The sequence below is a fragment of the Clarias gariepinus genome, chromosome 10, assembly GCF_024256425.1.
Source record: "Clarias gariepinus isolate MV-2021 ecotype Netherlands chromosome 10, CGAR_prim_01v2, whole genome shotgun sequence".
NCBI classification, from domain to species: domain Eukaryota; kingdom Metazoa; phylum Chordata; class Actinopteri; order Siluriformes; family Clariidae; genus Clarias; species Clarias gariepinus.
Genome location: NC_071109.1, coordinates 15,314,785 through 15,340,000, shown reverse-complemented (window position 1 = coordinate 15,340,000; position 25,216 = coordinate 15,314,785). Strand labels below are relative to the sequence as shown.

General features: G+C 42.7%; 1 protein-coding gene across 3 annotated transcripts in view; it reads left to right on the top strand.

Annotated features, from left to right (window-relative positions):
• Positions 1–25,216, top strand: part of fbxo38 (F-box protein 38) — a 154,116-nt gene that overhangs the window by 82,191 nt on the left and 46,709 nt on the right. For 2 of the 3 annotated variants that reach the window (XM_053505322.1, XM_053505321.1), the window contains 2 exons: positions 24,039–24,213; positions 24,287–24,415. In XM_053505322.1, coding sequence (XP_053361297.1) covers positions 24,039–24,213; positions 24,287–24,415 — 304 coding nt within the window. The remainder of the gene's footprint in view (positions 1–24,038; positions 24,214–24,286; positions 24,416–25,216) is intronic. The other variant, XM_053505323.1, reaches the window with a different exon arrangement.

Below are 25,216 nucleotides of genomic sequence, written 5' to 3'. Positions count from 1 at the left end.
CAAGACCCATGGACAAAACTCACTTTAAATATCTGGGCAACAGTGATAAAGAAATATAATTTGCTGGAATATAGTACTGCTTTGAAATGGATTGCTCATGATTCTGACTTCACCCCAAACAGGCTGGTTAACAGATTTAAAGTGTGGGGAAAAGGGAATTACTTGTTTTTGCACCATTATTGAGAAAGGTGAACTTTTAAGCTTTACCTACTAAAGGAACAGTTTTTTCTAAAAAAATCAGGACTTCTACAGATACCTCCAGGTTAGAAATTACTATGATCAAACAATTTTTTAAAAACTTGAAGATAATTGGAATCCATTGATAGACCTGCTTAAGAGGGCATACACATCAGGTATTAGATCTAATATTGTCTCTCAAATATACAAGAGTTTAGACACTCTACAATTTATATCAAGAAGAAGTGGAGAACAAAATGTGAAATAGACTTTACTGATAAAAAGTGGTCCAATATATGGAAATTTCAATGGAAATCAACAAGTTCACTAAATTGAAAAGAATACTGTTGGAAAAACATTATTAGATTTTAAAACACCAGTACAAATTGCCAAATACAGTAATATTTCTTCAAAATGTTGGCGAAATTGTGGATGTAATGAAGCAAACCATTACTATATATTTTGGCAATTCCTACATATTCAGAAATACTGGAAAGAAATACAAGAGGCTCTTGAACATATATTTAGAAAAAACATACCTCTGGAAAGCAAATTGCTGTATTTTGGCTGTATATATCCAGATATAGTAACAGCAGATGATAAGTACTTGATGGGTGTGCTTCTAGTAGCCACCAAGAAATCAATAACACGTAAATTGTTAAATCAAGAGAAACCAACTTAAGATAATTTGATAGATGTGACTATAGAGATTTATATGATGGAAAAGATTACTTTTTTGGTCAATTTAAAGGAGAATGCATCCCTGGGAAAATGGAGGATATGGGTTGAATAGAAAGAAGGCCTGATTTTGTGGTTATAAATAATAAATCAAAGATACTATTTTATATGGAATGGATTTCGGACACATGTTCTTACCCTGGATGTATATAGTTTTCTTTTTTCTTTTTTTTTTTTTGTTGTTGTTTCCCCTTATTTGCTATACTGTGCAACGATTTAATGAAAACTGAGTATAATTTATAGCTTAAACATACTGTGTAATTGTACACATAAAGATAATCCATGGTTACACTGAACATTGTATGTAACTTAAAATATGTTCACAACAAATAAAATAAATAAATGCCTACCTTAGGGGACAAATAATCTTATACACTGCAAATATAAAAAGAAAGGCATATAAAAAACGTAAAGACTTGACCAATCAAATTAAAGAAAAAGATGATTAAAGAAAATGCCCTATTTAAAAATCCTGATCTGTGCAAAAAGAATTTGCAAAAATAAATTTGAACTTATCTCAACACATTTAATTGACATTAATTATTAAAGAGTAGGAGCCAATTTTACATTCATAGTGACAAATCAGGGAAACTTTTAGAAAATCATTTAAGAGGATTTGGTGCACAGGAACGCATTACTAAAATTTAGGTGCAGGATGGTACCATCAATGCTGATCATTTTAATATTAATGATGCATTTAGAAATTTTTATTCTCTAATTTATACTTCTAAGGACCATAGTTCAGTTGAGAAATTCCTGACTCAACTAAATATCTCAATATTGTCCCCTGATACCAGATTAAGATTAGAAAAGCCCATATAAGAAGAAACAAATTCAGCTATCTTGTCATTGCAACCTGGTAAGTCCCCAAGTCCTGACAGGTTCCCTGCAAAGTTTTTTAAATTGTTATCCTCAGACCTTTCACCACAACTAGCTTTGGTTCTATTTGATTCTTTTAAGCAAGTGAATTGTCTGCTTTATTTAATAAGGCTCATATCACCCTCATAGCAAATAGGGATGAAGACCCAACAGGCTGCTTTTCATATAGACCGATCTCTCTTCTTAATGTGAATGGTAAAATCTGTGCTAAAGTCTTAGCTCGTAGATTAGGGAATTAGTTGAATGTATCTTCTACACACTGTCAGAGGGGATCCCTTAGGGTGTCCTTTCTTTGGATGCTTTTGACCATGTGGACTGGGAGTAAAAGAAAAAAAAATTTGTTCCAAGTTTTATCAATTGGGGTAAATTATTATATTCAAGCCCTATTGCCTCAGTTCTGACAAATTCTCAACAATTTCAACTATTCAGCATTCAGCAGGGTACTTGTCAGGGGTGTCCTCTGAGCCCATTGCTCTTTAACCTCGCCATTAAGCCATTAGCAGTCGCATTCCATAGTTGCAGGGAAATATCTGTGATTTGGAGGCAGGGAGAAGAACATAAAGACTCTCCTTATGCACATGAGCTTCTACTTTTTCTGTTAAATCTTATCACCACCCTGCCACTTTTGCTGGTATTGCTTAGTGAATTTAGCCATTTTCCAGGATATAAATTTAATTTGCACAAAAGCAAATTTATTCTGCTAAATAGTTCAGCACTAACAACAGAAATATATAACCCCTCTTTTAGGATAGTAAAAAATCAGTTTACCTATCTTGGTATTACAGTTACAAGTTTTTTTAGGTTGCTGCACCAAACAAAAAAGGGACTTGGGGCAATGGTCACCACTGTCCATGTCCCTGGTGGGCCGAATTAATGCCATTAAAATTAGTATTCTTCCTAAATTGTTATCATTTTCGCTCTGTACCTGGGGAGCAAACATTTGATGTGGGAGAGGACGCTGGCATGGTCTGTTCGCCGCTTCTCCTTCTCCTCTCCTTTTCTTTTTTTTCTTTTCTTTTCTTTTCCTTTCTTTTCTTTAGAGTTTTTAATTAACTTTGACATTTTTACAACATTGGCTGGATTTTATTCATTTTGTGTGGATTTGGACTTGTGGATTTGGACTTGCCTGCGACTGTCTGTGCACCCCATTCTGCCGAGTTTGACAGTTCTAATGGCTGAAGCGACGTAGATCGCATTTTGAGTTGGATTCTTCTCTGTGCAATACTTCCATGGTCAGGATCAAACTGCAGAATTAACTTTCCTTGTTCGGCACAATGTTGAAATATTCCGTCGACCAGCTGATGAAGTTAAACAATTTCACTGTTCCAACGTCCATATTACTTATTAAACAACTTGGACTTCTTTGTTGCCCCGTTATATCCACAGAGGCTCTGGTAGGAAGTTAGTTTTTTCCAGGACTGGTTGCACAATTCCTTCCTTCTGGACTGCCGTCCGTCTCATCCGCGTCATCAGAGCACCGTTGCTCCTTGCACAATAAGTGTTGGAGTTCCCATAGCAACACCAATCAGGACGCACGATAGAAATCGCGGTGTGGATTTCAACTTACTTTGGCCAATACAGAGTTTCTCTGCTTCCCCCATTATCAAAATTGAGCTGTTTAATGCACAATATGAATAAAACATGCTTTGTTTGCTAGAGAATCATATATTGGACAAGTGTTTGGACCTGATGTGCCTTACAGAAACCTGGCAACAACCTGATGTTTTCTCTGTTTTAAATGAGTCATGTCCTTCTGGCTATACCTACATTCAGAAAGCCCGCAGCACTGGTCGTGGGGGTGGCTTGGCTGTCATCCATCACAAAGACTTGGACTTGTCTCCTCTGCCGCTGCCTGAGTTGCATTCTTTTGAATGTTTGGCTTTTAAATGTAACCCCCACCCCCACCCCCCTCCAACTGACCATACTTCTCATCTACCATCCACCAAAACCAAACTCATCATTTATTACTGAGATGTCCGATCTTCTCTCAACATTCTGTACTATCTCTGCTAATATTATGGTTCTTGGAGATATGAACATCCATGTGGATGCTATGCAGTCGAATTACTTTAATTATTGGATTGTTTCAATCTCCGCCAATTTGTTGATTGCCCCACACACACCAGAGGGCATACCCTTGACCTGGTAATTACTGACTGTGCTCCTGTTCACAACCTCTTTGCTTACGACTTGGGTGTGTCTGATCATAAGAGCATCTCAATGCAGTTACAATTTAAATCTTGCACAAAACCCAAACGACAAATCTGCTTCAGAAACTGGAAAAGTATCAATCTAGAAACTATGAAAACTGATTTACAGCATTGTTTAAATGCAGATGTTTCATCACTAAACGATGCAGTGGACACTTATAACACAACCTTGCGCAGGATTCTGGATCTTCATGCCCCTGTCAAAACCAGAAATGTGACGTTTTTTCGATCAGCCCCCTGGTTCACCAGTGAGCTACGGAAAATGAAAGCAGCTGGACGTGCGTTGGAGCGTTAATATAAGGCTTCAGGTCTTAATGTTCATAAATTAGCTTACCGTGAGCATCAGAAGGCTTACTCGAAATCTCTTAGAGAAGCACGGTCTCAGTTTTATTCTAATGCCATCAAAAGCAGTCCTGGAAAGCAGTTGTTTTCTACCATTAATTACCTTCTCAAACACCACTACATATAGAAGCTACTGAAGAACACTAATAATTTTATGACCTTTTTTAAAACTAAAATTGACTCTATGCGTGCTGTCACTCCTCCCCTTTTGTTCTACCTGCATTGACAAACTGTTCACAGTTTGAGTTCTGCAGGTCTCTAAACTACTTTCCAGACATTTCCCAGCAACAGGTTAAAGACATTATCAGGTGGATGAAACCCTCCACCTGCGCTCTTGACCTCTTTCCCACAGCCCTGGTGAAATCAAACATTTCTGCCATAAGCCCATTGATCACCATGGTAATCAATCTTTCCCTCCAGGATGGCTACATTCCACATGCTCTAAAAACTTCAATAATTAAACCTATTCTCAAAAAACCCACACTGGATCCGGATGTTTTGGCAATTATTTCTAATATTCCATTTCTCTCCAAAGTGCTGGAAAAGGTTGTTGCTGCTCATCTTCAGGACCATCTTAAAAACAATAACCTGTTTGAAAAATTTCAGTCTGGTTTCCGCTCCGCTCACAGCACAGAAACAGCGCTGGTCAGAGTTACTAATGATCTGCTGATGGCTGCTGATGCCGGCTCACTTTCTTTCCTTGTTCTTCTTGATTTATCTGCAGCATTTGACACTGTCGACCGTGGCATACTTTTAAATCGGTTATGTCATACCATAGGTCTTGCTGATACTGCTCTTTCCTGGTTCAAATCATATCTTACAGACAGAAAAGAATATGTTTCCATCGGAAGTGCAAAATCTTGGGAACACAAGATGTCTTGTGGAGTGCCTCAGGGTTCTGTACTCGGACCCCTTCTTTTCATTCTGTACATGCTTCCCCTTGGTGGTGTTATGAATCGTTATGGGCTATCATTCCATTGCTACGCTGACGATACACAACTTTATATGAAAACAGATAAGCATAACTTTACGTTATTAACACCATCCCACAAATTGTTATTGACTGACTGTCTCGAAGAGATCAAGTCATGTATGCAGCAAAACTTTCTTCAGCTAAACAGCTCCAAAACTGAAGCAATTTTGATTGGCTCCCCCCATCCGATCCGGTCATCCTCCATAACAAACATAACTATCTCTGGACATGACATCCCCCTCTCTTCATTGGTCACCAACTTTGGAATGCGGTTTGATCCGCAATCAACTTTTGATAATCATATTAAACATCTCTGAAAGACCTCCTTTTACCATCTCAGGAATATTGCCAGACTCCGTTCCACTCTGACCCAGCCTGATGCAGAGAAGCTAATTCATGCTTTTGTCTCCACCAGATTGGACTATTGTAATGCACTATTTGTTGGGATCCCTAACCGGAATCTTCAGAGACTGCAATACATTCAGAACTGCGCTGCTAGGACCCTAATGAAGGTACGGAAATACGATCATATCACCCCCGTCCTTTATACACTCCACTGGCTCCCCATCTCAGCGAGGATCGAATACAAGGTCTGCCTCCTCACTCATCAGTGCATTTATGGAAATGCTCCTACATACTTGAAGGAGTTGCTTATCCCACAAACCTTAACACGATCTCTCCGCTCTACGAACTCTAACTGCCTTCTCCCAACCAGGACTAAGCTCTGTACCATGGGGGATCGGGCCTTTTGTTCTGCTGCCCCTCGCCTATGGAATGCCCTCCCCGACCTTTTGAGGGCACCTCAGGCTACTGAACACTTTGAAAAAGAACTTAAAACATTCATTTTTAGCAGAACATATTGTTGACCTCAGTAGCTGCTCTTCATCTTTTATAATTGTGTTTTTACACTCAACAAAAATATAAACGCAACACCTTTGTTTCTGCTCCGATTTTTCATGAGATGGACTTAAAGATCTAAAATTCATTCCAGATACACAATATTACCATTTCTCTCAAACATTGTTCACAAATCAGTCTAAATGTGTGATAGTGAGCACTTCTGCTTTGCTGAGATAATCAATCCCACCTCACAGGTGTGCCTCATCAAGACGCTGATCTGACATCATGAGTAGTGCACAGGTGTACTTTATACTGCCCACAATAAAAGGCCACCCTGGAATGTGCAGTTTTGTCTCACAGCAAAATGCCACAGATGCCACAAGCATTGAGGGAGCATGCAATTGGCATGCTGAGAGCAGGCCAATTGTTGCCTGATTGAACAGATCTGTTGATCGTGCATTGAATGTTCATTTCTCCACCATAAGCCGTCTCCAAAGGCGTTTTAAAGAATATGGCAGTGCATTCAACCGGCCTTACAACCGCAGACCACGTGTAACCACACCAGTCCAGGACCTCCACATCCAGCAGGTTCACCTACAAGATCGTCTGAGACCAGCCACTCAGACAGCTGCTGAAACAATTGGTTTGCATAACCAAACATTTTCTGCACAAACTGTCAGAAACCGTCTCAGGGAAGCTCAACTGCATGCTCGTCTTCCTCAACGGGGTCTTGACCTGACTCCAGCTCGTCGCCGTAACAGACTTGAGTGGGCAAATGCTCACATTCGATGGCGTCTGGCACGTTGGAGAGGTGTTCTCTTCACGGATGAATCTCGGTTTACATTGTTCAGGGCAGATGGCAGACAGCGTGTGTGGCGTCGTGTAGGTGAACGGCCCCATGTTGCAAGGATCTGTACACAGTTCTTGGAAGCTGAAAATGTCCCAGTTCTTGCATGGCCAGCATATTTACCGGACATGTCACCCGTTGAGCATGTTTGGGATGTGCTTGATTGGCGTATACGACAGCATGTGCCAGTTCCCACTAATATCCAACAACTTCGCACAGCCATTGAGGAGAAGTGGACCAACATTCCACAGGCCACAATTGACAATCTGATAAACTTTATGCAAAGATGATGTGTTGCACTGCATGAGGCAAATGGTGGTCACACCAGATACTGACCGGTTCTGAGTCCCCAGACCCCCAATAAAGCAAAAAACTGCACATTCCAGGGTGGCCTTTTATTGTGGGCAGTATAAGGTACACCTGTACACTACTCATGATGTCAGATCAGCATCTTGATGTGGCACTCCTGTGAGGTGGGATGGATTATCTCAGCAAAGCAGAAGTGCTTACTGTCACACATTTAGACTGATTTGTGAACAATGTTTAAAAGAAATGGTAATATTGTGTATCTGGAATGAATTTTAGAAGTCCATCTCATGAAAAATCGGAGCAGAAACAAAGGTGTTGCGTTTATATTTTTGTTGAGTGTATGATCTAAGTTTTATGTTAGGTTCGTAGTTTTTCCATTAGCTTTACTGTTTTGATTTATTTATTTAATTTTATTTTAGTTTGTTAGCTTTTATCCTATTGTTATATTTTATATTTTTATACTTTTATGAAAATGCTTACTTTTTGGCACTTTGAGATTGTATTTAATGTGAAGTGCGATACAAATAAAATATAATATTATTATTGTGTGTCATCATTTGGGCATATTTGTATAACCAACCTAATCGGCTTGCCTGGGTGAAAATGAAGATAAACTCTGTCAAAAATTTCTCTGTCTCTGGACTCCCTATCTCCTCAATTTAACCAATCAATAATTCTGTTATTAGGCATACCTTGAGAGTATGGGCTTAGTTCTGGAAGTACAGTGGTTTTCTGTGCTTTTCTCTATATAGTCCTATCATCTCTAACCATCTCTTCAAACATTCTTTACATGATTCAGTTTTTCAGTAATGGTACAGTAAGGGCATTAAATATCATTTATGATTGTTAGGATATTTGCAAAGATATGTTAATCATAGGTTTGTATCATTTGAACAGCTTTTTTGGGGGGATGATTTTCTGATTTTCTAACCAAGTTAACTTATGTCCGATTCCTTTCCCACATTATGCTACTACTACAACTTAGTGCTATCACGTGCTTTCTTCAAACCATGTGATGCCAGCCGACTGGATCTTTTCGAACTGCTTGCTCACAACTGTTGGGGGCGGCGTACCACACCTCCCGCTTGCGTAAGGTCACAGATGCCCCTGATTGTCTGTATAGCCGTAATTATTGTGGGAGCACCAAGTACCTCTCATCCCTCCCCTCTGAGAAAGCTTGGCTAAACAGCTCTCTCTAGAGCTCTCTCTAATCGAACTTGCGATCTCCGGATGATACAGTAGGGCGAGTGTTTTACCACTGCGCCACTCGGATATTTGCCACTTTTCAGGTATTCGCAAGTAAGACACTTCATTAGCTTTTCAATACCAAATTTCACTGAGGCTCCTGATGCAAATATTATTATATATATAATTTCCTCTGTTTGTCCCTACTGCATAAAGGCCTAATATCCACTATTTATGGTGGATTGATGGGTTTGAGTCACACCTTTTTAAGTAAAATTGTAAAAATAAGTAAAAACTGCTAAAGAAAAGGATCTAAATTTGACACTGCATAGAATTTAATTCTTAAGCTTGTCAATTTAACCTTATGCGCCTGCCACTTTTTATTTATTTTTATTTTTTTTAAACAGTTTAAGGTTGATAAATTTCTTAATATTGAGCCCAAATTCTGGTTTATTTTTATCAAATAAAATATGGAAGCAGTTCTGCCTAAGAAGTTGATCGCTGTTTAGACGCAACTTCACCAGTGCTGTCAGCCTCCTCCGAAATCTCTGTGTGGGTATCACATGCCTATCTTATCCTCTGACCTATAAATCCATAGCAGGTAAAGTAGGAAGGCATGCAAGAGCATCGCTATTGAAATTTTCCCAAAATTTCAATAGCGAAATGGTGCCACCTGCTGTATCGGAAAGTGTAAATAGGCAAGTGTGTCCGAGAAAGATTAAGGTGAACGCTGGCCGGCGAAGGAGGGGTGAGCAACCATTCCTGAGCACTGTACATATCATTTTATATTTACGCATTTGGCAGACACTCTTATTCAGAGCGACATAGAAAAAGTGCTTTGAAGTTTCAGTCACTGGATAGATACTTACACTGGGTTACTAGGTTAATATCAGTCATGTCTAAAGTAAAAATGCCCTAAATGTAAGCTTTATCTAATTTCTAATACTTTAATGAATTTTCATGAAATTATTAAAAAATGTATCAACATAAAACTTTAACTTATGATTGTAGCGCAGCCACATAAAAGGGCATTTTAAACAAACAGGGAAATGGATTAAGGAGCTAATGCTGCTCACCTGTGCTCGTAAAATTGCCCGATCTGGTTTTATTTGTCCCCATTGACAGTGTTGGTCACAGGGTAAGCTCTCGCGAGCATGCGCGATTGCAGCGCGAGAGAACCCGGAAGCGGCGTCGGGTCACGTGTGCCGGTATAAAGCCGGAACCGGCAAGTGGCTCAACACGGAGAGATTTACCCAGCGCGCTGTTTTTTCAGAGAGAGAGTTTGTTTGATGGTTCTGAAGGAGTACTTTTCCCCGGTCGGATTATTCCTCATAGACACTAACAATTCACCTCTCGTTCCGTTGCTCGAGCTCCCGGATTTGTCATCGATACCGGTGAGGCCGAGCCAATCTCTCCCGTGCATCATTTCACACACTGCAACATCATTAACTCTGGACAATCATACATGCACTCACACACCCGCATACACCATACACACTGTTTATATTTGTATATACAGTATTTTGTACATATTGGTTTTGGTGCACCTTGTTTGTTTGTTTGTTGGTTTGTTTGGTTTAATACACTTTGTTTTGGTTTATACATAGTTATTGTGTGGCGTCTTTACTTGTCCTGTCTTGATTGCGCAATACCGGAAGTGTTGTTTAAAAACCCGTATTTTGATTCTCGACCCCGTAGCAAAGTAACTAGTGGTTTAATTAAATCCAAGTGTTACATAGTGGTGGCCCGTACGTACGGGGAATCGGTATTTTCTGGTATTTTCCGGTTTTGTGTGTCTTGGCAGAACAAAATGGATGCTAACATTGCTAACGCTAATGCTAGTGGTGCCGTGCAGGCCGACCTTGCTGTAGCTAATAATGTGCTGGAGGATGTAGATGATGCATTTGTTACACGCCGTAACCCTACAGCTGAAATAACCTCATTGATTAGTTCACTATATATATCTGACAGACATGATGATGATGATGATGATGTTATGTCTGATATTAATGTTGTGCATACATTGCAAACTGAACTGAATCAATGCAAGGAGGATATGGGGGCGCTTACTGACAAAGTGAACACGTTGGAGCAGGATTTTAGACAATCCGTAAACAGCAGTTTGAACAGAGAAAGCAGTTTTCGGGACGCAGTGGATGCCAGCTTAGAAGGGCTGGAGCGCTACTGCCAAGAGGCCCTGGAGAAACTGGAAAGAGCTGTCACTGACTGTTTTCTGCGACGTGACGTAATCTGGGAAAACCAGATGAAAAAACTACGGCTCACAAGTACGCCCACCATCCAAAGGTTAAAGGCCTACACCCCCGCATCTCCCCAATCTCCTGTTCTACATTCTCCCAGCACGCCGATCACAGCATCTACGGCAAAGGTAAAGCACGTAAGCAGTCATGAAACATACGACATTCCTCCTTGTGTTCAACCACACGCTTCTGCTCAGCTTACCTCCTCAGTTTCACCCTCTTCTTCTTCCTTTTATGGCCGACCACCCATCCGCCTGGAGTTTCCAGCCTTTGGCGACACTTCAGAGACAGCGGATGTTCTTAACTTCATTGAACAGTGTGAAAACTATCTGGAGATCAGACCACTGCCCAGCCCAGAACTGCTAGGAACCCTCAGCACGGTGCTACGAGGACCTGCTCTGAGCTGGTGGAAGGCAGAGAAAGGCAAGGTGAAGGACTGGAAGTCTTTTAAACAGGCATTTATGGCGGCTTTCTTACCTGATGACTACCTCACAGAAGTGGAAGAAAACTTAAGGTCTCTGGTACAGCAGCCCAGTCAACGCCTTAGAGACTTCGCCTATGACTACCGCGCCCTCTGTATGAAGTGGAAGCCTGATATCTCCGAGGAAGAACTAGTGGGGCGAATCCTGAATAACATCAACCCAAGAGTGGCAGGATGTCTGAGAGGAACAGTGAACACCGTGGAACAGCTTGTGAAGATAGGTTCTAGGGTGGAAAAAGACTGCAAGAGCTCCAAAGACTATTGGCAGAAGGTGGACTCCCAGCACAACAAGGAAAAGAGTCATAAGAAGGCAGGTGAGAGAGTTCTTTCAAAGCACGCAGCGGGACTCTCCATTGCTCAACCTCTGGCAACTCCTTCACTTCTCCTGGTTCCAGTAACAGTGCGAGGAAGGAAGGTCAACGCTGTGGTCGATACAGGAAGCTCCTACACGCTGATGAGGGAACATCTATGGAGGCAGCTCTGCGAACAGGAAGTCAGGTGTGATGTTCCTTCTCCTCAGAAGTTTGTTATGGCTGATGGGAAAACACACCAGGCGCAAACCCAGAGAAGGCTGCGTTACAACTGGCACGCTATCGAATGTGAGCTGGACACTTACGTCATGAGCAACTCTCACCTGGCTTTCCCTCTGATCGTGGGGCTGGACTTCTTAAATGCCACAGGAGCCACCTTGGACGTCGCACGCGGGGAGTACGGGCTGAAAACAGAGGAGGGAGTCACATATCATCCCTTCATAATGTCCCAACCCCACTCGGCGCCATCGAAGTCAGCTCAAAGGACACACACACATCTCCCGGCTACGGCTAACCTGTATCTAGCCTTACCTGTGACTCCTGATGATCTCCTATGTGCGGAGGAAAACACAAAAAGGGTGACATCCTGGGACACCGACAATGAAGAGGAGCTGCTGAAACTAATGGCCGCTTGGCCCCGCACCACCTCCAACATCTTGGGCAAAACAGCATTAGAGAGACACAGAATCACTTTATCTGACGACACCCCATTTAGATCCAGAGCGTACCGAGTATCACCCTTAAAGAAAAAGATTATAGAAGATCAAGTCGACCAGATGCTGAAGGACAACATCATCGAACCTTCATGTTCGTCATGGTCGTCACCTGTTGTTTTAGTACCTAAACCCAATGGGACTTACCGTTTCTGTGTATATTTTAGAAAATTGAACAGCAAAACCAAACCTGATGCATATCCAATGCCTTTAATACACGACATCATTGAATCACTGGATGGCGCCTCCTGGTTCTCAACATTGGATCTGCAATCCGGTTACTGGCAGGTGGAGATGGAGAGAGACAGCTGTAAGAAGACTGCCTTCATCACTACCAAAGGTCTGTTTCAATTCCGGTCCATGCCCTACGGACTCAGAAACGCAGCTGCAACGTTCCAACGACTGATGGAGGAAGTCTTGGCGGATCTAAGAGGAAAGTATTGCTTCGTCTATATAGATGACATCATCATCTACTCACAATCACTAGAACAACATAGAATGCATCTCAACGCAGTATTTTCCAGACTCACCCAAGCCAATCTCTCCCTCAACATGAAGAAGTGTCATTTCTTCAAAAGGCGGCTGAAGTTCCTCGGTCATGTCATCTCTGAAGAAGGTGTGCAGTTAGACCCGGAGAAAACAAAGGCGGTGGCAGAATATCCTCCTCCTCAAGACTTAAAATCTCTTCAACGTTTTCTGGGTCTCGCGGGCTGGTATCACAAGTTCATTCCCCACTTTGCCGACATAACAGCTCCATTAAATAATTTAAAAAGGAAGGGAGTAAAATGGGAGTGGACCGACGAATGCCAGAACAGTATGGATGTCATCAAACACGCACTTCAAAACCCACCAGTACTAATACAACCAAACCTAAATCTGCCATTCCAATTGCACACCGACGCCAGCGAAGTGGGCCTGGGAGCCATCCTCACCCAAACTTCAGCAGAAGGAGAACGAGCAGTAGCTTACGCCTCACGAATGTTGAGAGGAGCTGAGCAGAATTACTCCACATCAGAAAAGGAGGGCTTGGCCGTGGTCTGGGCTGTAGAAAAATGGAGGCACTATCTAGAAGGTCGTGCTTTCGAGGTCTTTACCGACCAATGCCGCCCTGTCATGGGCCTTCAACTGCCCGAAAACCAGCTCTCGTCTCACCCGATGGACGTTACGCCTACAACAGTTCGTTTTTACAGTACATCCTAGAAAAGGCTGCTTAAATCTGGGACCAGATGCGCTATCCCGGGCGCCCCCGCCGTTAGAAGTGGGCACCGCTCCATGTCTCGCCATCACAACCTCTAAATGTTCATCTGACTTACCAAACGACCTGTGCGAGATAACTCAAGCCCAACATGAGGACCCCACCATCACGAAGCTGCTCTCGAAAGACCAGCCACGAAGCACAAGAGAGCAGAGGGTCTCTTTCGAACGTCACCAAGGGGCGTTATATCGCCGGGTACCGGTAAGACACGGAGAAAAATTTCAACTAGTTGTCCCCCAGTCATTAATAAAAAACTTTTTACACTACTATCATGACAATCCCTTGGGAGGACACCTGGGGCAACTAAAAACCCTGCTGAGGTTACTAGATGTAGCATGGTGGCCCACGGTGCGGAAAGACGTCTGGCACTATGTGAGAACTTGCAGCGTGTGTCAACAGTATAAAATGGAAAACACTAGACCTAGTGGGCTACTACAGAGCACGGAGGTTCCAGAGCCAGGACATACCGTGGGAGTGGACATCATGGGTCCTTTTCCCCGAAGTAAAAGGCAAAATGAATATCTGCTGGTGGTGGTAGATTATTTTACCAAATGGGTGGAGATGTTTCCCCTCAGGGATGTAAAGACGCCAAAACTGGTGAAGGTGCTAAGAGAGGAGATCTTTACTAGATGGGGAGTCCCCAAATATCTAGTTTCCGATCGAGGTTCCCAGTTTACGTCTCAGCTGCTGGCACACCTCTGCCAAACCTGGGGGAGCGTCCAAAAGCTAACTACGAGCTACCACCCACAAACGAACCTGACGGAACGAGTTAACCGAACTCTGAAGACAATGATCGCTTCATACGTCGGGGACCATCACCAAAACTGGGACCAATGGTTACCAGAGCTCAGATTCGCCATCAATACAGCCCAACAGGAAACTACTGGAAAGACACCTGCAGAACTCACACTGGGTCGGCAACTAAAAGGGCCACTCGAAAGGCTCATGAATCACCCTCCAACACCTGATCACACCGCCTACTCACTACTGGACAGACAACGACTTATCATGGAGGAGGTGAGACAAAGAGTAAAACAACAACAGTCCAAACAAGCTAGATACTACAATGCCCGGAGAAAAGATGCGCACTTTAAACTGGGAGATCTAGTTTGGATAAAAACTCACCCACTCTCCTCCGCAGCGAAAAGATTTTCGGCCAAGCTAGCGCCCAAGTGGGAGGGACCAGCAGAAATAAAAACCAAAAATTGACCAATCAACTACACAGTGAACGTGGTTAATCTGAAGCGCTTTTACGGACGTTCTCCTCAGACGCCGGAGGCTTGGGCGGGGGGTCTATGTAGCGCAGCCACATAAAAGGGCATTTTAAACAAACAGGAAAATGGATTAAGGAGCTAATGCTGCTCACCTGTGCTCGTAAAATTGCCCGATCTGGTTTTATTTGTCCCCATTGACAGTGTTGGTCACAGGGTAAGCTCTCGCGAGCATGCGCGATCGCAGCGCGAGAGAACCCGGAAGCGGCGTCGGGTCACGTGTGCCGGTATAAAGCCGGAACCGGCAAGTGGCTCAACACGGAGAGATTTACCCAGCGCGCTGTTTTTTCAGAGAGAGAGTTTGTTTGATGGTTCTGAAGGAGTACTTTTCCCCGGTCGGATTATTCCTCATAGACACTAACAATTCACCTCTCGTTCCGTTGCTCGAGCTCCCGGATTTGTCATCGATACCGGTGAGGCCGAGCCAATCTCTCCCGTGCATCATTTCACACACTGCAACATCATTAACTCTGGACAATCATACATGCACTCACACACCCGCATACACCATACACACTGTTTATATTTGTATATATTTTGTACATATTGGTTTTGGTGCACCTTGTTTGTTTGTTTGTTGGTTTGTTTGGTTTAATACACTTTGTTTTGGTTTATACATAGTTATTGTGTGGCGTCTTTACTTGTCCTGTCTTGATTGCGCAATACCGGAAGTGTTGTTTAAAAACCCGTATTTTGATTCTCGACCCCGTAGCAAAGTAACTAGTGGTTTAATTAAATCCAAGTGTTACATGATTTTGGCAAATCTTCAATATTTTTTTTAAACTACCTACCTACTATATACTATATACTTTAAAAAAGCTGAAAACTCAAGAAATAACTGTAAATTCAATTCCAGCAATGCTTACTTGAAGCTAAATAGAATTGAACAAATTTCATGGGTTCTTTTTTTTTTTTCATTTTACAAAACATACCTATGAGGGAAAAAAATATGAGAAAGTGATCATTTTTCTGAATGTCTTTAGTGGTTCTTTTTCAGGAGTACACAATATGTATATACAATGCATGTCAATAAATTAGTATATTGTCCAAAGTTTTTTTTTCCCTAAAATTTTGTTAAAAAATGTAACACGTAAAATAGAAATTAATTACACGTACAGTAAAATATTTTAAGCCTTTTAGTTTTTTTTTTTTGATAATGTGCCATGATACGTGCTGAATGTCAGAGCTGCATCAGTGTTGCATGGCATGGAGGCAATAAGCCTGTGACAGTGTTGCGGAATTTTTCAACACTAAGTTGCAGAAGAGTTGTGTTGTTAATTTATGTTGTTGCATGTATATAGCACCTTGGTATACAGCAACTTGGTCCTCGTTGTTTCGTTTCACTGTGTACTGAGCTGTATATGGTTGGAATGAAAATAAAAGCCTACTTGACGTAATTGTGCAAATAGGCAATATGATGACCTAAATTTATTTATTTTTTTACCAACTATACAAAAAATGACTGAGCAAAGATTTTTAAATGGGCCAAATAAGCAAAGAAATAGCATAGATTTATGTAATTTGATCACATGTTTTATGGTTGTTTTAGGTTGTTTCTTTGATCATCATCATAATAATAATAATAATAGTAAACAGAATGCACGTTTCCCTGTGCAGTTAACAGTAAAGAGACACAAGTGATAAAAACTCCCTCCTGTTAGCAAACATTCAAATTCAAATTTGATTTATATCATGATATATAATAATGTGCACATTTTCTAGTTCTACATTTTTACAACATTATTCCCGTATTCCGGCAGTAGTAAAATGGTATGCGGTAATGATAACGTTGTTTCTACAGGACATAACCATACACAGTTCGATGTCTGAAGTCTCCTCTGCCGACACAGACTGGCAGGACTTTTGTATAAGTTTTTTTTTTAATTTTAATCTTTTTTTGTTTAACTGCTTAAGTTTTAAGGATTAATCTCCCTAGGTTTTCTCTAGGACAGATTTTGATAAAGGGTGGGCAAATATACTTTTGATGGGCGGCCATTAATATACTTGTAGCGCAGCCACATAAGAGGGTTGTTTTTAAATTCCAAATAAGATGGTAAGTAAAAAATAAAACCTCCACACTTCTCATCAGAGCTGTCCTTGGCTCCACCCAGAGACCTGGCAAAGGTTGAACGTCCACAGCAGGAAGGTCTCCAGGTGGCTCTACTGGCCACTGTGGTGGACGCCGGAGAGACCCAGAACCAGGGGGACTCCTTTGAACACCACCAGGGGGCTCTACATCGTAGAGTGCCGAGGAAGAGAGGAGGAGCACTCCAGATGGTAATCCCACCATCGCAGACCCAGACGTTCCTTGAAGACTTTCACCAAAAGCCGACAGGTGGCCTATTAAGCCTCCTAGACGTCCCCTGGTGGCCCACTATCCGCAAGGACGTCTGGCAGTACGTGGAAGCGTGCGAGGTCTGCAAGAGCACCCGGAGCCGGGCCAAGGGTACCAGAGGCCACTGAAGATTCGTCCACGCCCCTAGCCCCGCATTCCAGGCAACAGAAGGGAAGATCCGAGATCTACCACCTGTCAGACCTCACCAGGGACCGCTGGAGCAGCCGACCAACCATCAACACAACACAGAACCAGCCACGCATTCATCACACTTCACACTTCGATTGTAGCACAGCCACATAAATAGGTTGTTTTTAAAGGTCAAATGAGATAGTAAGTAAAAAATAAAACCACCAGGTCTTTTTGACAACCCCTATACGGTTATTTTTGTCTCCAAGATGACGGTGTTTTGGTTTCGGGGCTAAGCTCTTGCGCGCATGTGCAGTTGTGCCACAGGGAACCCAGATGACCCAATGATCGGGTTACGAGAGCCGGTATAAAGCCGGCACCAGCAAAAGACTCCGGACGGAGAAATCAAAATTGCAGCGCTGTGTGAAATAGAGAGTAAGCGATTGATTGTTGTACCCATGGATTACTGTTCATTGGACTCATTCAATACCCATCTCATTCCGTTTCTCGTGCTCCCAGACTTAACATCCATTACCGGTGTGACTGAGCCATCTCTCCCGCTCACCATTTCATACACCCACAATAACCTGGACTTGGACTCATACATACGCACTCACACACACAAATACATCCCACACATTATTTATACTTGTATATTGTGGTGTGGGCGGGGTTGGATTAGCTACCATCATGCTTTGCGGGAGGGGTTGTTTTGTGTTCACCCTGTTGGGAAAAGGTGTTTGGGCTAGTGGCTTCGGCCATGGGTGTGTGTGTGTGTGTTAGATATCTGTTTTAATTGCTGTGAATGTGCTGCTGTTGTTTCTTGGATGTGCTGTTTTGTGCTGGTGCTCAATAAAGTACTCCCAGCCATTTGCATTGGGCAGCAAAGCTCACTCGTCTCTCCGAGTGCCTGCTTAGTGGTAGAAAAACGCTACATTTGGTGTCAGAAGTGGGATGGAGAGTAGCGGGTGAGAGCGCACTCCGGAGGAAATCCGGAAGATTCAAGTGGGCCGCAGAGTAGCAGAACGTCTGAGGAGGAAGAAAACTCTCCCTGACGGGGCCTGGGCGAGCAAAGGGCGGCGACCGGAGCAGAGCATTACCATTAACACCGGTAATGGATGTTAAGCTACAGCTCCGTGCGCCGCCAGCCGGCGAGGCGACATGCAGCAGCGCCTGCCTGCCTACAACAGCGGCGTCAATCCCCACGCGTTCCTCGCCCAAGTTGAGCGTGAGATGGCCGACTCGGGCGTCATAGAGCCAGCGTCTGGACCGTGGTCTTCGCCGGTTGTGCTGGTGCGTAAGAAGAACGAGTCGTGGCGGTTTTGTGTGGATTACCGGCGGTTAAACGAGGTAACGCGCAAAGATTCTTATCCGTTACCATGAATAGATGGAACACGTTGCGGGCTCGGCCTGGTTTAGCTCGTTGGATTTGCGTAGCGGGTGTTGGCAAGTAGAGCTCGCCTTCTCAATCGGGCAAGGGCTATGGCAATTCCGGCGCATGCCATTCGGCCTATGTAACGCTCCAGCTACGTTCGAACGCTTGATGGAGAAGGTATTGGCAGATATTCCTCGCAACCGTTGTGTCGTCTACTTAGACGATTTACTGGTGCACGGCAAGGAATTTGAGGTCGCGTTAGCTAACCTACGGGAGGTATTTTTAGCTATCTGGCGGGCGAATTTGCGGCTCAATCCCAAAAAGTGCCTGCTGTTGCGGCAAGAGACCGTATTTCTGGGACACGTGATTAGCGCCCAAGGAATTGCCACAGATCCAGCCAAAACAGTACAGAATTGGCCTGAACCGTTAAATGTGTCGCAGCTACGCACCTTTCTCGGGTTAGCCTCGTACTATCGCCGGTTCGTAAACGAACGGTTTTGCCACGATCACCAGCCCGCTGCATGGGCTCACGAGAAAGAACCAGCCGTTTCACTGGGACGGGGAGCACGCGCGTGCGTTCACCCAGTTACGGGAAGCTCTGGTCACGTCGCCCGTTCTCGAATATCCTGACGCGTCTCAGATGTTTATCCTCGACACGGACGCAAGCGATGTAGGGCTGGGCGCTGTCCTGTCTCAGGTTTCCGAAGGTAAAGAGCGTGCTATCGCCTACTTCAGCCGCGGGTTGTCTGGACCGGAGAGGAACTACTGCGTCACGCGGCGCGAGCTGCTAGTGGTCGCCGCGGCTCTTAAGCATTTTGGCCGTATTTATATGGGCAGTCTTTCTTGCTGCGGACCGATCACGCTTCGCTACTGTGGCTGCTTAGTTTTAAAGAGCCTGAGGGACAGTTAGCGCGCTGGCTCGAGCGGTTACAAGATTACGAGTTTATCGTTCAGCACCGAGCGGGGAAACTGCATGCTAACGCCGATGCTTTATCCCGTCAGGCCGTGCAGCAACGAGCGTTGTCGGTACTGCGAGAGGGTGGATGCGCGCGCGGGTGATTGCGACGTCGAGCACTCTCCGATCCCCGTGAGTCAGCACAGTTTTCGCGGCGCTGGGGAGTATTTTCAGCTGCGGGTGCCGCGGACTCTGCGGACACGTGTGTTAGGGATGGTCCATGGGCACGCGGGCTCGGGACACATCAGGGTGACGAAAACTTTGCGGCGGCTGCGCGCTCGTTTCTACTGGCCGGGCTGTCACACTAATAACGAACTCCTTGTGCACAGATGCGATGTCTCCACGGCAAAGAAGGGCCCTACCCAGCGCTCGCGAGCACCCCTGCAAGACTTTCGGGTGGGGGCACCTATGGAGCGTATGGGCGTGGACATTCTCGGGCGGTTTCCCATTTCCGATCGCGGGAACCAGTATGTGCTGGTGGCCATGGACTACTTCACCAAGTGGCCGGAGGCGTTTGCTGTGCCTGACCAGAGACTTTGCTACTGGGGAGCAGGTTTGGGTGTATTCCCCCGGAAGGAAAAGGGGGCTTTTGCCAAGGCTTATGTCTCACTGGGTGGGCCCCTGCCCAGCTCTCCGATATAGTCTACCGGGTGCGGTTGACGGGGCGGTCGCAAGTGGTCGTGCTCCACCGGGAAAGTCTCGCTCCCTATCAGCCCAACGCCGGCGAAACATCGAACTCTGTGGAGGCCGGTCCGCCTCAGGAGGACGGCTGCGCCCCTCCTTCCTCCGCAAAAAGACTCCGGTGTTTACAACGCCAGCGCCGACCACCGGCACGCCTCCTAGACTAAGTTCGCCATGTTGACCGGGGACGGTCACAGCTCGGGTGGGGGCAGTGCGGCCATGGGTGTGTGTGTGTGTGTGTTAGATATCTGTTTTAATTGCTGTGAATGTGCTGTTGGTGTTTCTTGGATGTGCTGTTTTGTGCTGGTGCTGAATAAAGTACTCCCAGCCATTTGCATTGGGCAGCAAAGAAGCTCACTCGTCTCTCCAAGTGCCTGCTTAGTGGTGAAAAACGCTACAATATATTTTTTATATATTGGTTTGTGGTGCACCTTGTTTGTTTATTTGTCTGTTTGTTTCACTTGATACACTTTGGTTTGGTTTGGCAATTGTTGTCGCGTGTCTTGTCTTGCTCCGCGAAGATTGTGCAACAATCAATTAGCTTAAGTATAAAACCTGAGCGTTACATACTTAGGCGGCTACATGTGCGAAACACTGGTTTCAGTCTTACTAAGATGCATGTTAATTTTAGTCACATTAAAGTCCTTGAATTATTGTAAACTTAGTGTATTTTAGTTAGCAAAAAACTAAAAACATTAACACTAGAGGCGCCGCGCCAGTGTCACTTACTTTTAACGCGATTTACTGGTCATTTGACCGCCTATTGTTTTGGATGGGGAACTGTCGCTGCCACACAATGATCACTAGACGGCGCTTACACCCAAAACAAATAGTTTAGCTACAAGATCAACTTGCAATTGGACAATGCGCCATTTATTTCCGTGTTGATGATTACACAGCCGCAATATATTTTACTATAACCATATTATACCAAAGATAGAAGTGATCATATGATCATATGTCTACTTCTGCTGGTGCGGTGTTTCTTAACAAAATATGAGCCGACACGAGCAGCTTTATTTCAGTCAGAATATTTATTTATCATAAAGAGGGGCAACATATACTTGCTGATTAAACACTGCATTTTTTAAAAGTGAAAGCGCGCATGATGTGAGCAATAATATATATTTTTTTTCAATGCTGGACAGAAATTATTATTCTTTTGATTATGTTCTTTTGCTGTTTGTGTTCAGAGGAGTATGATTATTTGAAACTGAATTGATTTCGGACCACTAAGCGTCTGTGGATTCCAAAATTGACATTTTTACCGTTTTTAATCACTGTAATGGAAGAGAAAGAACGTTTCCTTATCATAACACGTCTTGTATTGTTTTAAATGCTCGATACACAACCCATGATTTTTAAATGCTATTTTACGGTTGAATAATGCTGCACATTTAAAAATTAACTATATTATTTTAATGTTGTGTTCACAATCTGTCTAACTGTTATATGAATGTTAACGCTAACTAACCTTTTCATACATTTTTGAGTGCCTGGTATTTGAATGCCTCTTCACATATGTTGTTTGTCAGTTGTTTTGTCAGTTTTGTTTTTGTGACAAGTGGCAACACAAAGTTAATCTTAAACATCGTTCCTTGTTTTTCTTTCAAGAGCAGGGATTAGTTTTTGACTCTGGTGGATTTTTTTTTTTTTTTTTTTAACCACCATTTGTGGTCGTCATCCCATGGAAAGCTAGTTGGCAGGCGGAAACATAAAATGCTCTTTGGACTTGATAAACCAAAATGAACCAACACCAGTAGATGGCATTAGACCTCACATCACACCAACTGTGGGAACTTCACAATGAATTTTAAGCAATTTAAGCAATAAAATTTATTTTTTCTGAAAAGAGGACTTGCTTTTGTTTAACACTAGTAATACAACAGTTGTAATTAATTTATTGAAAATATCTGTTTGTGATGGCATGTCCTGCTTTAAATTCAGTCTTGTTCCACTTCTTGTGAATCTCCTATGACTCTTCATGATTACATGAAGAAAGGAGTGGTGGCTCAAGACTCGCCAAGAATCCCACAAATAGACGATATCATGTTATTTTAACCAGTCTGCTACTGCTTGCACTCTCTTGAATCATATTAAAAGGATAATTTTTGCTGACAATGAAAACATGAGAGAAGTCTCATATTTTACACTTTTTTATGCTAATGACAAAAGCTAATGCTTTTAAACTAAACTTTTCCCCAATATTCACTATAGAAATCACAATAGCTTTCCTGGGTTTATGTACACAAAAAAAATTGTACAGTATGTGTATTGGCATACTAGCCTTAGTATTTTTGGTATTAGATCAAAAAGAAAATCTTTTACATCATCCATCCATGTCTTGCTAAGTGTTTGCCTTACAACCCAAAAGATGGCAGCCAGTTCATCAGATTTAAATGACTTTTGTTTCATTGGCTTGTGAAAGCTCATACTAATGTGAAAACTCCTTAATAAGCATTGTTTGCAATTCTGTTATTTAATTTGATTCCTGTTTTACAGTAATATTGGTACTGCAGTGAAGTAGATTTTAAAGTTTAACTCAAAATGGTTAAAACGGCATCTAAGCCAAGGCTCAAAAATAATTGTCTGACTGATTATTTCAAGTTTGTTCCTTAAAAGCATCGCTGGCCCTTTGACCTTACTCAGGAGTGAGGAACTTCTGAGTGTAATATGACATGTTCCAATAGGTCTTTAAAGCTTCTATTGTTAGAGACGAAGTATAGCAAAACAGAAATACAATGCTTGCTTTATAATACCTTAAGTCAAAATAAGAACAAACCTTCAGTGGAACTCAACAGGGGACCCATACTAATTCGGATGATCAGATTTTGCTCTTACTGGTGGAATATGCAATCAGTGAAGATTGCCCACCAGGCTGGTCAAATTTAGCTATGAATCCTTCAACACTAACTTGGCCAGTGTTTGTTTCATTGCCCAACCCCTGTATATAGCCCATTCAGGGCTTTTTGGGGGGTCTTAACATGCTTTAAAAAAATCAACACACAGGTTGAAATCTCCTGCCCTTATGATGCCTAAGAGTCTGAGCCCTGGGCTACGTTTAGGAGACACAGGAGACTTTGCTGCATAGCTCATACACACTTGCAAGTATACATGTGAAACCCGGTACACATTTAGACCTCATTGAGCGTAAAAGCTTTTGCATTGCATGTCAGGGGATCCACTCAACATATAGTCAGTTATTTTGAGTTGTTTGAAAAGCAAAGCAAAAAAGTGGTCAATAAGTTTCTGTATAATATCATCTGGAGAGACATCACGTTCAGTGACGTTATATTGTGTGTCATCATAGTGTGATGCTTTTCTTTCCCTCCAGCATCTGGGCCTTTCTTAAAGTCTTGACATAAAATTCCCCCTATTTTAAAATTATGTCACAATGGTATTGGTATGTCTCTTTAATTGCATGTGCCAACTGTGGCCACTGTCTTTTTTAGTATGCCCAGAGGGTGATAGAACAAGGTGCTTGGGACCAGTCATCAACGCTGCAATTATTATTATAATTTATTTTTTTTTCAATCATTGGCTCACATGAGATTTTGTTGCATAGCTCATACACACTTACACATATATATGTGAAACCTGAACACATAAATGCGTGTGTCTACTGGCTTTCTGGTGTGCCGAGGTGACAATAGAGGCTTGGGCCTGTTTATCGTTTCTTGCAGCTGTACTTGGAAATTGTAACTAACAAATGTCAGCCTGTGTAAGAATAATTTACATTACAGGATCCTGACACAGGTTGTTTATGTTCTACAGGGCTGTGCTCGAGTTGGTCTGAGTGCAGGCACAGGTATTGGTGTATCGTCAGCCCTAGTCAGTAACCAGAACCCTAACCAAAACAACAATAACAATCACCAGAACAACAATGAAGCCAATATTCAACCACACAATCGGGACAATGCTGTAGATATGGCACCACACCGAGTTGAGGGTATGCTTTAGCTAATATAAAAATAAAGTCTACCTTACCTGTAAAAACTGTTAATCTTTTGTTTGTTTTAAAGCAGAGATCCAGGAGGTTGAAGGCCTAATGGTGGAGAATATTGAGGTTGAGCCACAGGTAATTGATGCCGGTCAAGAGAAGGAGTCCAAAGAGTCCTCTCAGGCATCAGATCAAGATGATGAACAAGCAGGTATAAAGCTAATACCCACTGCTTCATAAAAAACTATATGAGAAAGAAATGGACTTAATCATTATACCCATGTGCTTTTTTTGTCATTACCTGTTCTTTTGGGGAACAATTTCCACTAGATTTTGGAATGTGGCATTAAGTTACAGTACAAGAGAATTAGTCATGATGGACACTGATATTGGGCAATGGGAATTCTGGCATGCAGCTAGCATTGCAGTCCATCCCAAAGCTGTTCAGTGGGGTTGGAGTCAGAGCTTTGTGCAGGCCACTTGGGTCTTTCCATTTCAATCTCAGCAAACCATGGTTCTTTCCTTGTACACTTCATGTTTGCCTCTCAGTTCCAGTGATTAAAAAAGTTTTGTGCTGCAACATACAAAGTTATCCTGAAATTACACTAAAAAAGTGATATGACAAAGTTATTAAAGTTAGTGTGCTTCAAACTTCTAAGTGCTTTGTAAGTAAAGGCCTCCAAACTGTGGTCAAGAAATTCTTAGAAATTTTACAGACCTAAAAATGTATCCCAAAAAAAACCCTGAGTTTTAAGAGGTTTAGAGCACTTCATATGCTGTGTACTTTTTGCAGACTTGTAGACTGTTGATTTGGAAATTTTTGCACATTTTGGGGAAAGAGTAAAAATGATAAACATTCAAAGTAAATTTCAGGGGTTCAGCTCAATAAGAGCACCAACAGCAGAAACTGAGCATCTGTGAACTGATACACAAGCTGGCCAATTCTTTTTACAAAATTATAATCTTAAATTTGCCTTTGACTAAGTATGTATTATGGGCCAGAGGTAGCTTA